Raw genomic sequence first — 13,675 nt, 5'->3', positions numbered from 1 at the left:
GGTTCCACGGGATGCGCTCCTGCAGCATTACTGAGAGAACAGTTGACAGACATTGAAATGGCACAAGCTGTGTTGTCTGTATAGTCCAGAATCAGTCATGCAAGAGGGGCCCTTAAAAAGGAGAGTGCTGCACTCCTTCAACACAGGCACAACAATGCAACACACAAGCAGACCCACCACACACACACACAAACACACACAAAAACAAACAGACACTCCATTAATGCCTAAAACTGTATTCCAGATTAAGTTCCTTCCTCCACCAACATGCGACTGGTGCATGTGTGAATCCATGGCAATTTTACCCTTTTAAAGCAAGGCCAAAATACACTACAAAAAAAAAAAACCCTCCAATCTGTGCTCGTGTCATGTGACCATGTGTCCATGGGCAACTTTGACACTGACTTAAACTGCTACAAAGTTACAGTTACAAAGCGCTGATTCTGACTGCTGTAACCAAGTCCACGAGTAGTACCGTCAAACACAGGAGAAACATTAGTTTAGAAAAAAAAAAGAAAAAAAGAAATGAAAACCAGCAACAACAAAACAAAAAAGTAGTCTATGCTCCCTAGAGAAAGGGGGGGGGGGGAATCGCCAACTTACCTAATGTGTCAAGTAGTAATGAGGCTTGGATAGTACAACAACAAACAACAACAGCCCGCTCAAGCACATGGTGATGGGAACTGTCCTGACTCACGTTTTCTGACAACAACGTTAAAAAAAAGAAGGAAAACATAAAAAAAGGGACTCCAGCCTGTGCGGCTACATCGTTAGCATGCTAACTGGGCTCCTGCTTACCCTGGCGAACTTCGTCCGGTGTTGTAGGCACGGTCTCTAGCTCACTCAGCACAAAAAAAAAAAAAAAAAAAAAAAAAAAACAGACACACACACACACACACACACACAATGACACATGAAAGTGTTGTGCACTTCGCATTTTCACTTTTTGCCCATTTCACATGCGGCCACCGCCGAATAAAAAGCGGAGCGCGTACGCTGCAGTAACTCCCCGCTTCAAGGCTCGCTTTTTGCCCGTGTCGTCTAATTAAGTTTGCTGCAGAAAACACCACCGATACAGGCGGCGAGCTTAGCCAAGCAGCTAGCGCTTGCTAATTTAAGCTAACGCCGAAGCGAGAGCCTGTGCCAGACAGACAAGACACAACCGAGATTTGAAGAGCCTCTCGCTCCTGCTCAGCGGATTTCACACACAAAAAAAAAACATAGAAAACAAAAACAAAAACACCAAGCCGCGTCTCGACAAGGAGCACAAAAGCGTGTGGCTACTTACGATTTAACACTTTTGGCCGTGTCCTCGCTGTTAAATTCCGCTTATCCGAAGCAGTTCTGACCTTCGCGATAGTGAAACAACATTTCTGCTGGCTAACTGTGCCGCCATGTTACTCCTGCTCTGCAAACCAATGCCGAGTGTTTATCTGGCTGGTAGCGATCCTATCCTCCCCCCACACACACGCCACACCACATCACGGGGGCTCCACAGCGCTATGAGCTCGGTTACGACCGGGGGACTCGTGAGCAGTCCTACGGCGATTTACCTGTCACGATGACCCGGCCACTTGCAGTTTGATTGATCGGCGTCGGATTTGGCAACATTTTATCTGACAAGCAGTTACTTTGACGCGCCACTGTGCCACGTCAGTGTCAATAATATTTCAAAAATGTGTTGTACTTTTATGCGCGGATCGAGCAACTCCCCAACTCCAGGTTCACACAGGAAACAAGTGCATTTTTATGTATATATTTAGAAAATATCTCCAGAGCTGTGGTGAAATGGCTCGTCAAGATGTGTGTACATGTAAGGTCATAAAGATTTATGTGTGCCTATAAATGATGTGTGTAAGCACTGTGCCTTGAATAAAACGCCTGGTGAAAGCAGTGTTGGGCTTCCCTTCAACCACAGCCCTAAAAGTGCAATTTCGGTCTGTCCTGGTTAACCCTAGTTTAAAAATCGCTATTACACTCGTCAGATACAGTAAATGCATGAGGGAAATGTACAGCAAGGCCATGATTATTCACCACACTATTCCACTTTGGTGGCTATTTAACGAAAGGGACCTTTAAAAATACTAAAGGGGCTTTAAAAACCTAGGAAATGTGACAAGGCGTTTCCAGCTTATCTGGCTACCTTGATTTACTGTCTGGTCAACTATCTGTGGATCAAATGAGCAAGCAGGCGTTTTCTTTACATTTAAAAGTTGTACAACATCACCTCCCAGTGGTGCAAAGCTGAAAAATTAGGCTTAGAATGGAAATCCCTCGGAGACCTTTAACCCTATTTGAAATACATGGAAATTGAAAATTACAACCTTTGAATTTTTACCTTGTGTGACTTGCAAACCTTTTCATTCTTATGTTGCAAATCAAGTTCAATGAAGTTAACATATAGAGGGCAGTTGTGGCTCAGGAGGTTAGAGCAGATCATGTACTGACTGCAAGGTTGGTGGTTTGAACCCTGGCTGCTCCACTCGCTTTCATCGGAATGTGAATGTTACACAGAAAGCACACTGAAGTCGATTTTTTTTTTTTTTTTTTTTTTTTTGGAGTACGAAACAACTGCTTTGTGGTACTTGGTGAAGCTGCTGTAACTCTGTAATAATGTCAAAAAAGAAACTTTGGCTAAACATCTTCAAAGATATGGCATGTGATGTATATATAAAACAAAACAAAAGACATTGTAATTACTATGGTATAACTATGGTGCCCTTACTATTTTTCCTAGATTTTTCTTATTACAATTTATTAAATATTATATTTTATTTAAAAACAATCAGGCCTTTACCACCCGTTTGATTATGTTAATAATAATAATAATAATAATAATAATAATAATAATAATAATAATAATAATAATAATAATAATAATCACTTTATTTATGAAGCAGCTATTTGAAGATAAAAAATATATATAAATAAATAAAAACTATACAGAAAAAAATACAACTTAAAAACTGGTAACATAAATATTTCAGAACCAAGAGAAGCGAGAGATGGCATGCCATGATACCCAGCGCCGTCTTCCACTCTCTCACATGTCCTTGACATAGTCAGACATCGTTAGCATACTTACTCAATCATATATATAAAAAATAATCGTCATTTTATGTGTTAATAACAACAGCTGCAATGCTTTCAACAAAGGATATGAATGGTTGCCAGGTAACCTAGACTTTCCCAGCAGCTCTTCTGATGGTGTACCTGATCTTTTCTTTCTAGATGAATATAACATATAACCCCTCTAATCTACTAGCCAGATGTTGGGCGCAGAGAATCCTTCCACCTCGAAAGAATGCACACTCTCGCCAACAGAGAAGATACAACAATCATGTTCACATCATGCTCACTAACAGAGATATTTAATGAGACCAACCCTGAGCAGTGAAATCAATAGAAATAGATTTACTGTTTATCCGCGTAATTTAGAAGACGTCCCAAAAGTGTGTGTGAATCTGTGTAGCTTTATACAGATTTTACTTACAATCTCTTTGGAATCAATTTTGCATTAAAAAAAAAATCAATCTAAAATTGACTGGCCAGGATATAAAGGGTGAGAATCTGAATTAGATCAAACAAAATACCTCAGCTGCAAATAGCTTCGTGTGTGTGGCCTACATATATATATATATATATATATATATATATATATATATATATATATATATATATATATATATATATATATATATATATATATATATATATATATATAACAAAAAAATAAATAAATAAATATATATATATATATATTTATTTATTTTAAATTTATTTATTTATTTTTTGAGAAAAACTATTAAAAGAAGGCAAAGCTATTTCCTATATATAAATCATAAAGTGACCATATCCCAGATTTTAGGCATCAAAGACTGCATCAGTTACAGTAGGGATAAACACATTGCTTTTCGTTACCTGTGTATGAAACTACAAACCAAAAAGGCTGGCATGTGGTTTTAACTGTATGAAGAGCATTGGATGTATAGCTTGAAACTGGCTGTTTGAGTGGTAAAATAAGTCATTCCTGTCTTGTATTCAGTTGTAGATTAATTTACACCTTTTTTTATTATATAGGTTTTGAGGGGTCTCATGTTGTCCATAATTTTCTGTCATATAACTAGTTGTTGTCAGAAGCTGACATCCACTCGTGATGGGCATGAACATTATAGTAGTTATGGGCTTTTAATGATTTCTTTGAGGCCAAGACCTATTAACTTCCCGTTAGTGATCGTGATTGACTATAACAGGTTAATTCTCTTTGCCAGCACAAAAATTAATTTGTTTGACAGAAGTTGTTGGATTGATCAATACTCCGAACAATAGGAACGTCCAGTTGCCTCAGTGAACATCCAAGAACGAAAATTGTAGCTTTATTTTTGGCTCAAACAACTGTACATAAATACAAGTTATTTGGACATACCAATGTCATGGTCTGTAGGAAGACCCAAATTATCACCCTCAGATAAGAGGAAATTGTTCATGATGTTCAGGAACAATCACCACCATGAACCACCAAGGGTCAAATCTGCCATGAACTGGAAACTGCTAGAATACCAGTGCCGCTATCCATTGGTGAATCAAGTTTTACATTAAAATGGGCTAAAAGGGAGCTGACCAAGAAAGAAGCCTGTGCTCCAAAATCAGCACCTTCAAGCTTGACTTAGATTTGCAAGTCTACCAAATGTTTTATGGCCATACAAGATAAAGATTGAGTTATTTTGCCACAATGACAAGAGGTACATTTGGAGTAGTAAAGGTGACGCTTTCAAACCCTAAGAACACTGTACCAACTGTCAGGCACAGTGGTGATAACATCGTGCTCTGGGTCTGGTTTGGTACAAGTGGTAGTGGTACATCGAACAAAGTGGATGGAATAATGAAGAAGGGGGACTACCTCCCAATTCTTCTAATTTACCTCAAGTCAAAAGCTAGATGTTTGAAAAATGGACACAGCTGGGTATTCCAACAGGACAATGATCCAACAGCACACATCAAAAGTTGTTCTGGAACGAATAAAGCAGGCTAACATTGTACTTCTACAACGACCTTCCCAAACCCTGACCTCAACCCTATTGAAAGTTTGTGGGCTATGCTTCAAAGTCTGGTCTGTACCAGGAAACCAACCAATTGAAATAAATGCTACCAATTGTGCCAAGAAGAGCGGTCAAATATCCAGCCAGAATTATGCCAGAAGCTTGTGATGGCTACTAAAAGTATATGGTTGTGGTCCAACTTGCTAAAAGACACTTAACCAAAAATTAGTGGGGCTGTATGTAAATATACTTTTGACAATGCGGATTATAGAAAATCCAAAATAAATTTTAACTTGTGCACCCAGTTCTTGTGTGTTTTTTTTGTTTTGTTTTTTGAAGCCACTTATGTCGTTGAATTGTCCAATCCTGGGAAAACAAACCAAAAACATTTAAAAGAAATCATTAAAATCCCCAAATTACCATGAAATTCACACCCATAGTGAGTGGATGTCATCTTCTTACCACAACTGCACATACCTACGTGACAGAAAATCACGACAAACACAAAGCCCCCTTTTAACTTGTATAGTGAAACAATTAGAGATCTTAATTTCGGCGTCTAAAATAAAAGCTTCATACAGTGTTGAGGCATAATTTGTCGTAACACTGCCCCCTTCGCATTAAATATCAGTGAAATGAACTATTCTTGATTTTTCACTCCAGGTTCCCAGCAGGTGTTGCGTCTATGTAAGAAGTGATTGCATTCAAACGTTAAATACCAGGCTTCATCTAAGTTATCTCAACTGTGTGCCTCTTTCTTCAAATAAAAACTAAAATGTGTACACGGATAATAATACACAAGTCACAACTCCGAGAATTTGTTTTCAATACATTTTATTCCTTTATCAAGATAACCCCTCAGGACAGGTTCAGAAATCCACATGCAGCTTAAAGGCAACCACTGCATACCCAACGGGTTAATCTTTTGGAACAGGCCGGTGTTAACTGGGAAACTACTTGAAAACGTATTTGATTGCTCTCTGTAGCTTTGCAAATTTATCTTATGGCATGTAAATAAAAGGCATATCAACCAGGCTCATATGGCACAGTGAATAGTAGGGTAAAGGGAGGGGAGGGGGGTGTTAAAAGCTAAACAAAACATAGTTATGTTTCATTCTCGGTCCATGCTTTTACAACAAGTCATTCATGTGAACATTTTTCAAGCAGGCCATACAAACACAGGGAAACAATTCCACTTAAACAGCAAATGAGGCAGGATCATACAAGACAGCGATTCAAACTCACTAAACCGACATATTGCCTGATTAAGTCTTTTCCGTCTCTCTTAGAAAGTCATCTCATCCAAAGCTAAAACACAAGGCGTGTTTATTTCTTAGAACTATAGATACAAACGCAACAGTTTATGATCTCAGTACAAAGCTGTTCTGAACTCTGACACTTAATGCTACATCAGGTTACTTTGCTGGCAGTTTTGCACAATACTGAACCGTGAATCTACTTACATTATTACACAAAGATGTCTCCTGTTTTCCTCGAATGCTTTTTGCACACTCACCTTTATTCTTATTCATAAGGGGACTTTAAAATTCTCCATATTCTACCTTACGTTCCATCTATAGGTGTCCGCTGAATGGAGAAAACACTGAGTTTGAGTCGATTTGTGACCCCAGTCTTAATCTGAAAGACAAAGATAAGATTTTGTTTCCTTTTCGCATCCCTCACTTAGGGGAAAACAAGAGACATTACAGGGAAATTCACATATAGTGTCTGCAAAATCCCCCCACAGAGGGGCAGGAGTCGGTGGCAAAGAAAAGGAGCAGAGCGAGCGGTTATAAATAAAAGGAGACGAAAAAAAAAAAAAAGAAGAGACGAGTTGAAATACACAGTATTTAGAAAAAGCATGAAAAGATAAAATGGGAGAAACATTAAAACACTGCAGTGATCATTCCTGAAATTTTAAAATTACACTCTGTACAAAAAACGCTCCGTATCAATAGGCACTTCTTAAATAAAGGTCTTTTTTTTTTTTTTTTTTTTCATAGTTTATTTTCTTAATTGGTTTTCTTTTCATTCACAATAGCACAGCAGGGCAAAGATTCAGAAATGACGGTGTGCTGGATGAGAAGCGAAGCTGCATTCTGGTCCTTGAAGTCCAGCTGGGAGGTCAGTCGTGTGTGGGAGCTGAAGATGCGTGTCGTAGATCAAGGAGCCGGAGGATCTGCTGGGCCGGACGTGAGGAGGGGACAGAGAGTGAGAGGAGAGTTCTCTGAGGTGGGGAGGCGATGGAAAGGGCTGAGAGGAATGTTTTATGAGGATTTCTCTTTTCTGGCTCTTGGTGAATCAGCTTGGTGAGAGTTAACTCCATTTACTCCGTTGGCTAAAAAAAAAAAAAAAAAAAAAAGGAGAGATCAAAAATGTGAAAGAGCAGACAAGCCTTTAAGTTATGTACTGTTTTGTCATTTGAAAAACTGAAAAATAAAAGACATTTAATCGTGTATTTTAAAGAACAACTGTGGTGATCCCACTGTGTGAATGAGAGCTGTGTTTTTGCAAATAGGGAGCTAATTCATGCTCGTGCTCTCACCTTTGTCTTTCTTTGATTTGCTCTTGGAAGGAGCTTGTTTCTTTTTCAAGGTCTGAGCTTGGGCATGCTCTCTCCACCGGCGCAGCTGAAAGTTGATAAATTTCCACATCATAAAGGCCTGTGTGAGGCAGATGGCAGCCAGGACAGTTACCCTAGTAGAGAGAGGGATAAAAGCATCGCACTTTATCTTACGCACAAGACACTGGTAGAAACGGCACACAAAAACAAAGTAGGAAGTGTTTAATCTGCTTAGCACAAGATGCATTGTGGTTGCGCGTCATGCTCATTTATGGACGCAGGAGTGCACTTCCTGTTGTATGACAATGTTCTTGCTGTAGGTTTATTTTAGCTCTATACAACATGCTCTTAAAGGTCTACAAAGAAGGCCTCACGTCTCCACTGTGAGCAGTCTATGAGTGCTTCTTACAAATTTGCATTTGCCGCACATGAATTTTTAAAAAAAAATATCAAGAAATTTAGCTTCAATCTCCACGAAATACACATTTTAAAAAAGGTTGTCAGAGCAAAAGAAATTAATTTCAGCTCCGTTTGCAAGTTCAGATATTTCAGTTTCTACTCTCAGAAACACTTACCGAACAAAAAGGACGTTAAAGTTTCCTGCGGCCCAATCGAAACCTTGGTTCTCAGCTGTGGAGAGGCCAAAGCCCACGGTGAGGACAGATAGGGACAGGGTGAGCAGCCGTCCGAGGACAAACAAGACCGCCCAAATGGTGAAACTGCAAAACAAGAGGACAAGTTTTAAGACTTTGCCCTCTTTCGATCTAAAACCTCCTAATAGTGAACTCACCCCAGTTGCCTGTTCTCATTGCTGAAGTAGATCAGACGGGAAATGTGGAACAGAAGCTCGACAAAGTAATGACACACAAGGAGGACCAGACCCAGGCGGTTCAGGCTGTAACACACAAAGAAACATCTTTAGAGAGTTTTTCATTACAAATGACAGGAAAAAAACCCCACAAGGACACCACAAACTTTCTCCTAAAGGGCAGTGTACAAACACAAGCCACACCAACTCACACACTTAATTAAAGGCTTTCTACAGTGGGCGCTTCTTACTTTAGAATGTAGGCGCCAGCGATGTGCACCAGGTACAGGGAGATGTACACAAGCTGGCGTGGAATATCCTCCTAAACAGTAAACACAAAGGGTGGGAGGCCAAACATGGTCAAAATATTTACAGCAGTGCGGCTCTGCACATGGTGATTTAAGCGAGAGGATGATGAGACTTTGAAACAATGCGGCTCGGCCGTGGAAGTCAAACAGGAAACTGCGTCGCATCGTCCCATCCCAAAGCGACTGGCTCCGCACGTCCTCTTACCTTCTTTGTCTTTTGGAAATACAGCTCCGGTAGAGCATGCAGCCAGTAGCCCAGCTGACAGATGTAGTAGAATTTCATCTGGAATCTGAAAGAAAGCGAGACATTACAAAAAGCTTAGAAACGTCCCAAATGATTGATGAATTTCCACAATCAGCATCACAACTTACGGCATCAGTGTATGCGGATAACCCTCCCACAGGCTGACTGGATTGGACAGGAAGTTTTCCTAAGAACAAGCAAGCTTTTAAGTATGTTTTATGGGGCCAGGCATAAGCAAACAAAAACCAAAGGCAGCTGGCTATTGTACGTACAGAGAGCAGGATGCTTGTGCCCCAACCAAAGGAGAAGAGGTAGAAGGCGCTGAGCTGGCCGGACTCATTGAACTTGCTGTGTTTGGTTTTGGAGAAGTGCTTCTTCCTGTTGATTTTCTGCAAAGATGACCAGCAGTGAACAATACAGAACAGTTTCTAACAGAGATGACCTTAACTCCGTGTCTTTATCCCACTTACATCCAGCACATACTCCTGGATAATGGCATGCATTATGATAGCCACCAGCATGTAGAAGAAGATAGTTGCCAAGTCCTTGATCCCGTGGTGGAAGTGGTTCACGGCAGTCTCCTCTGGTGCTTCTGCAGCACACAAAAGTCACGCAGAGTGAAAAATCAACACCCATCTGTGATTGATTCACATCCAAAATGTCAGGTGCGCTTTCCTGGAGTGAGATGTTTGGATTAGTGAGCCCCGGCTGTGCAGAATTACACCGCTTTGAAAACGCAAGAGACTGTATTTGAACTAATATACACGCTGAATCTCTTCTAGTTTTCTAAAGTTACATTTATTTCCATGCACCCTTGAGCTCAGTGTCCATAAAAACAGATATAGCCGATACGTGAACACAGTTCCCAGCAAGTATTCTAGATGGACTGAGTGGTTTTGGTCATCATTTACAGAAACTCGCAAAGAAATCGATCCAAAAATACAGCAGCCATCATTGAAATCGTTTCAGAACACTCACTGCAGAGAGATTAGGACGCTGGATGCTATGTGGCTCATGAGATTCGAGCTGTAAATAAGTTACAGAATACGGCAAGTCGTCAGGTGCAGCAGATAAGAGCTGAATCACCGAGCTGGAAGCCTGCACACCACACACAGCACGAACAGGTCCTGCAGTGTCGGTATCTGAAGTCAGCTGGCAGAGATTCTGTTAACCTTGAAAGGAGCAGGACTCGGATTGTGAGGCCTATATTACACCTTAGCCCATATTCGCCCGGCGCAACCTTGCCACAAGAGAACTTTATAAATCAGGCAGACTAAATTTAGCTCAGAAGCAGGGGGGGGGAAGAACCCTGAAATGGGTTTGTGCAGGGCTGCGTAAGTGCCACTTTAGAATCCAAATGAGAGGAATGCAGCAAGTAAAAGAAAGTACTGCACTGAAACATCTGTTCTCCCCACACACCATTGGTTAACCTACCATTTGTTGATATGGTGACGTTGTACTGGACAGTTATGAAGAAGACTGCAAACTTAGAGGTGACCTGCAGACAAAAGGCAGTCGTGTCAATCTCAGTCAGACAGCAATTGTACAAAATACAAGTCAAAATGCTTATTAAAAATTGAAATAATACATTTAGGATGTGTATGAATATAGTGGTAATATAACACACCTGCGTTAATGCTGTTATGTTTAACACAAACTTACCGATATTCAGTATTTTTACCTGTTTGCTTTCTCTGTTATGCTTTTCCCTATTCGGTCCAGGAAAGCAAACATATCATCACTATAAACACAACTTTTCTGCACAATAGACACAGTGGAAAAAAACACTTAGAGTTTATATTAGTAAAAGTCTTTTTATTAAGCTATACACCATATAGACAAAAGATTCTGGCCCTTATCTTTTAATCACTGAATGCTGTGGGGTTGTTTTGGGGGCCCCTGGGCCCTTTAGCCCCAGTGAATCTTAAATCTTACCGAGCCATTTTGGACAATTCTAGGTTTTTCCAGGTTTGTGGGAACAGTTTGGGGAGGAGTTTTTCTGTTCCAGGACAACTGTGTCCCCGTGTATAAAGCAAGGAAAACGGGTGGATGCGTTTGGTTAGGAAGAACTTGACTGTGCCACCTTGATCTAAAAAAACAAAAACAAAAACCTCTTTGAAAGAAAGACTTTGAGCGAGGGCCTCTCGTTCAGCACAACGCTCTTCTGGATAAAAGGGCAAAAATTTCCACAGACACACTCCAAACTCTTGTGGAAATCCTTCCTAGAAGAGCGAACACTGTCGTAGCTGCAAAGGAAGGGGGGGTGGGGACCAACTCCATATTATGTAATACCTATGTACTTAGAATGGGATGTCATAAAAGCTCCTGCAGGTGCAGTGTGTAGGTGGCCAGATACTCGTGTCCATATGAGTAAAAAGGCTTTTACTAATACAAGAAGTCAGAGTTTTTCCTTTGTGTCCCACTAATTTTGTGCAGTTATAGTTATATTTATAGTGGAGATATTTGTTTTCCTGGCCTAAAGAGGGAAAACTATAACAGAAAGCAAAACAACAGGTACAAATACTTGACATTTCTATGCCTTCCAATTGTTTTACTTTCATTTTGCTTATGTATTTTTTTGTATACAATATTTTTAGTCAGAAAATTTAAGAACACGAGATAATGCATGACACTAAATGTGAATTATGTAGAGCAACAAACTCCTTACCCTCACTGAAAGTAAAGATAACTTAATCAAGGCAGGCAGCTAATGAGATATCAGTTGGAAGTTGCATATTAGTCCTTCACAGCAAGACAACCCGGCTTGCAACAAATAAATATCTCAAAGCAAAGAAAAAAAGAGCTAAAGCTAAAGTAGCACAGATAAATCTAACAATTCCTGCAAATATCACGCTTTTCAACATCCACGCTGCCAACAGCACGTAGTTCCCAGGAGTTTTATTTTGGAAAGTACAAACAGGAAGCGGTTTTAATTATGGCCGGCTGGACACCAGCAGCGGTGGTGCTTTTTTTCCGCCTTGGATGAAACGCGCTTTGACATTAACGCACATTTGCTTCAAAGCAGAGCAGATTGAAGCGCGTTAAGACACTGCCGTGCTGTGTGACACGATCCCGTGTGTCCGGTCACGTCTGAAGCGCTCTCCCAGCTCCGGTGACAACTTTGAGTGACGGAGAAAGCGGGTTTCGGTGATGACAGCGCTGTGTGAACCGCTGCGCGATTGCCACGTAACACATACAAACTAACCCAAGTCCAGAGTGTTGCCAAACACCGTAACCACTGAGCTCGATAAAGTGCTGCAATGCAAACTTGCCGCTTGATGGGAAATTTCTGCAAAACATATCGCAAAAAAATACTTTTGTTTTTGATTTTCTTTTTGCGTGCATACTCGATCCGCGGGCCTTAGTGTCGATGATTTTTTTTTCTTAAATAGCTTGTCGAATTTTAGGTGGGAAAGCAGCCAGATGTGAGTGAAATAGTTCCCACGACGCTTTAAAAAAACCTCATATTTAGTCACTGTAAATAACATTACCCGAGAGCAGTTGAGTGAGGTTAGAACGCTCTGGAATGAAACGCAAACGCGAGGCCATCGTGATGGGGAAAAGTTTCGATTACGAGAGGAAGTAGTGTGAAGAATAGATCAGACAGCCATGTCAGTTCTCATGAGAACCGATTGGGAGTATTCGGCATTCATTCTAGCGATAATCCCCCTCACTTTTCCTGCCGAGCATCCCTCGAGTGATCCACAGTTTAAAATAAGCCATTCAACATGTGGACTCACCTCAAACATCAAGCCGAGGAGAAACACCATAGCAACACAGGAAACAATATCTGCATGGTTCTGGATGACAAACTCATGGCTCAGCACCGGCGGATTCTTGTTAGTCTTTTTTCGGATCCCCATGTCGACGCGATTCGTCCAACTTTTGCTTCACTGTAGCCGGGTTTTCTCCCTCCTCCTGCCTGATAGTAAGATATCCTTGTGCTCAAAGCTCCCTCCTGTTTCCTACATGCAGCGGGCCAGGCAGCAATTGAATGGCGTGTCACTCTTCCACTAGTGGGAGGGTCCACGGATAGAGCTGGTGCGCCTGACCAACGAGCCATCTTTACGCACAGGAGAGTAACAGCTGGGGCTCTCTGTCGCTGCCTAGAGGTTCGGAGTACAAGATGTAAGCTGAGTTTAGTGGCTGGAGAAAGCCTTCCCTTAAAATATTTTCTATCATATCAGCTGCTTAATTTACTCTAAAAATAACCTGGACCAAGCCACACCTTCATAAAGTAGATAGTGAGAATTAGTTTGCACTCTTATGTCATTTTGTTAAAGGATAGGGAAAAACACAATTTATGAGCAAATATACACTGGTCAAAAAAAAGAAAGAAAGAAAACTCAGTGGGTAGTGATGGGATTTCTCTTTTTAGAGAACCGGTGTTGTGCCAAAAAGTGATTGTCTGCCAAAAACTGATTTCCAGTGTTTCTGTGTATTTTTTATGTGTAATATCTTTACGTATGTTCGTAAATAGACTTCGGTGAACAGGGTTTACAAAGGGGTTATATAGAGAATTAAAAAATTATCCGTTTTTCAAGTATCTTTACAACTCTGTGTTATTGTACTTACATTATAACCAATCCGGTCCTTTATCCCCACTTAAAATATTTTTACAGAACTATTGTAATATTTGCTGCCATTTCTGCTGTGCTCTTGGCCAACTTACTCTTACAAAAGACATTTTAATGTTAATGAGATTTTTTTAAC

General features: G+C 40.5%; 2 protein-coding genes across 9 annotated transcripts in view; both read right to left on the bottom strand.

Annotated features, from left to right (window-relative positions):
* Positions 1-1,664, bottom strand: part of ncoa2 (nuclear receptor coactivator 2) — a 60,981-nt gene extending 59,317 nt beyond the window's left edge. For 5 of the 8 annotated variants that reach the window (XM_026179481.2, XM_026179488.2, XM_026179486.2 and 2 more), the window contains exon 1: positions 1,289-1,427. The gene's annotated coding sequence lies outside the window, so the exon portion shown is untranslated. Of the gene's footprint in view, positions 1-798; positions 874-1,288 lie in introns of those variants that run through there. The other 3 variants (XM_026179483.2, XM_026179485.2, XM_026179484.2) reach the window with 3 other exon arrangements.
* A 4,192-nt stretch (positions 1,665-5,856) lies between these two features.
* Positions 5,857-12,992, bottom strand: tram1 (translocation associated membrane protein 1). Its single transcript, XM_026180706.2, has 11 exons — positions 12,703-12,992; positions 10,397-10,460; positions 9,433-9,554; positions 9,235-9,351; positions 9,091-9,149; positions 8,924-9,008; positions 8,662-8,732; positions 8,393-8,497; positions 8,178-8,321; positions 7,585-7,736; positions 5,857-7,377 (listed from the first exon to the last, which is right to left on the bottom strand). The coding sequence occupies exons 1-11, from the start codon at positions 12,823-12,825 to the stop codon at positions 7,307-7,309; spliced, it is 1,113 nt and encodes a 370-aa protein (XP_026036491.1). The 5' UTR covers positions 12,826-12,992; the 3' UTR covers positions 5,857-7,306.
* Between the last annotated feature and the right edge of the window lie 683 nt (positions 12,993-13,675).

Source organism: Astatotilapia calliptera, chromosome 9 (genome assembly GCF_964374335.1).
Source record: "Astatotilapia calliptera chromosome 9, fAstCal68.1, whole genome shotgun sequence".
Taxonomy (NCBI): domain Eukaryota; kingdom Metazoa; phylum Chordata; class Actinopteri; order Cichliformes; family Cichlidae; genus Astatotilapia; species Astatotilapia calliptera.
This window is presented reverse-complemented; position numbering and strand designations above follow the sequence as displayed.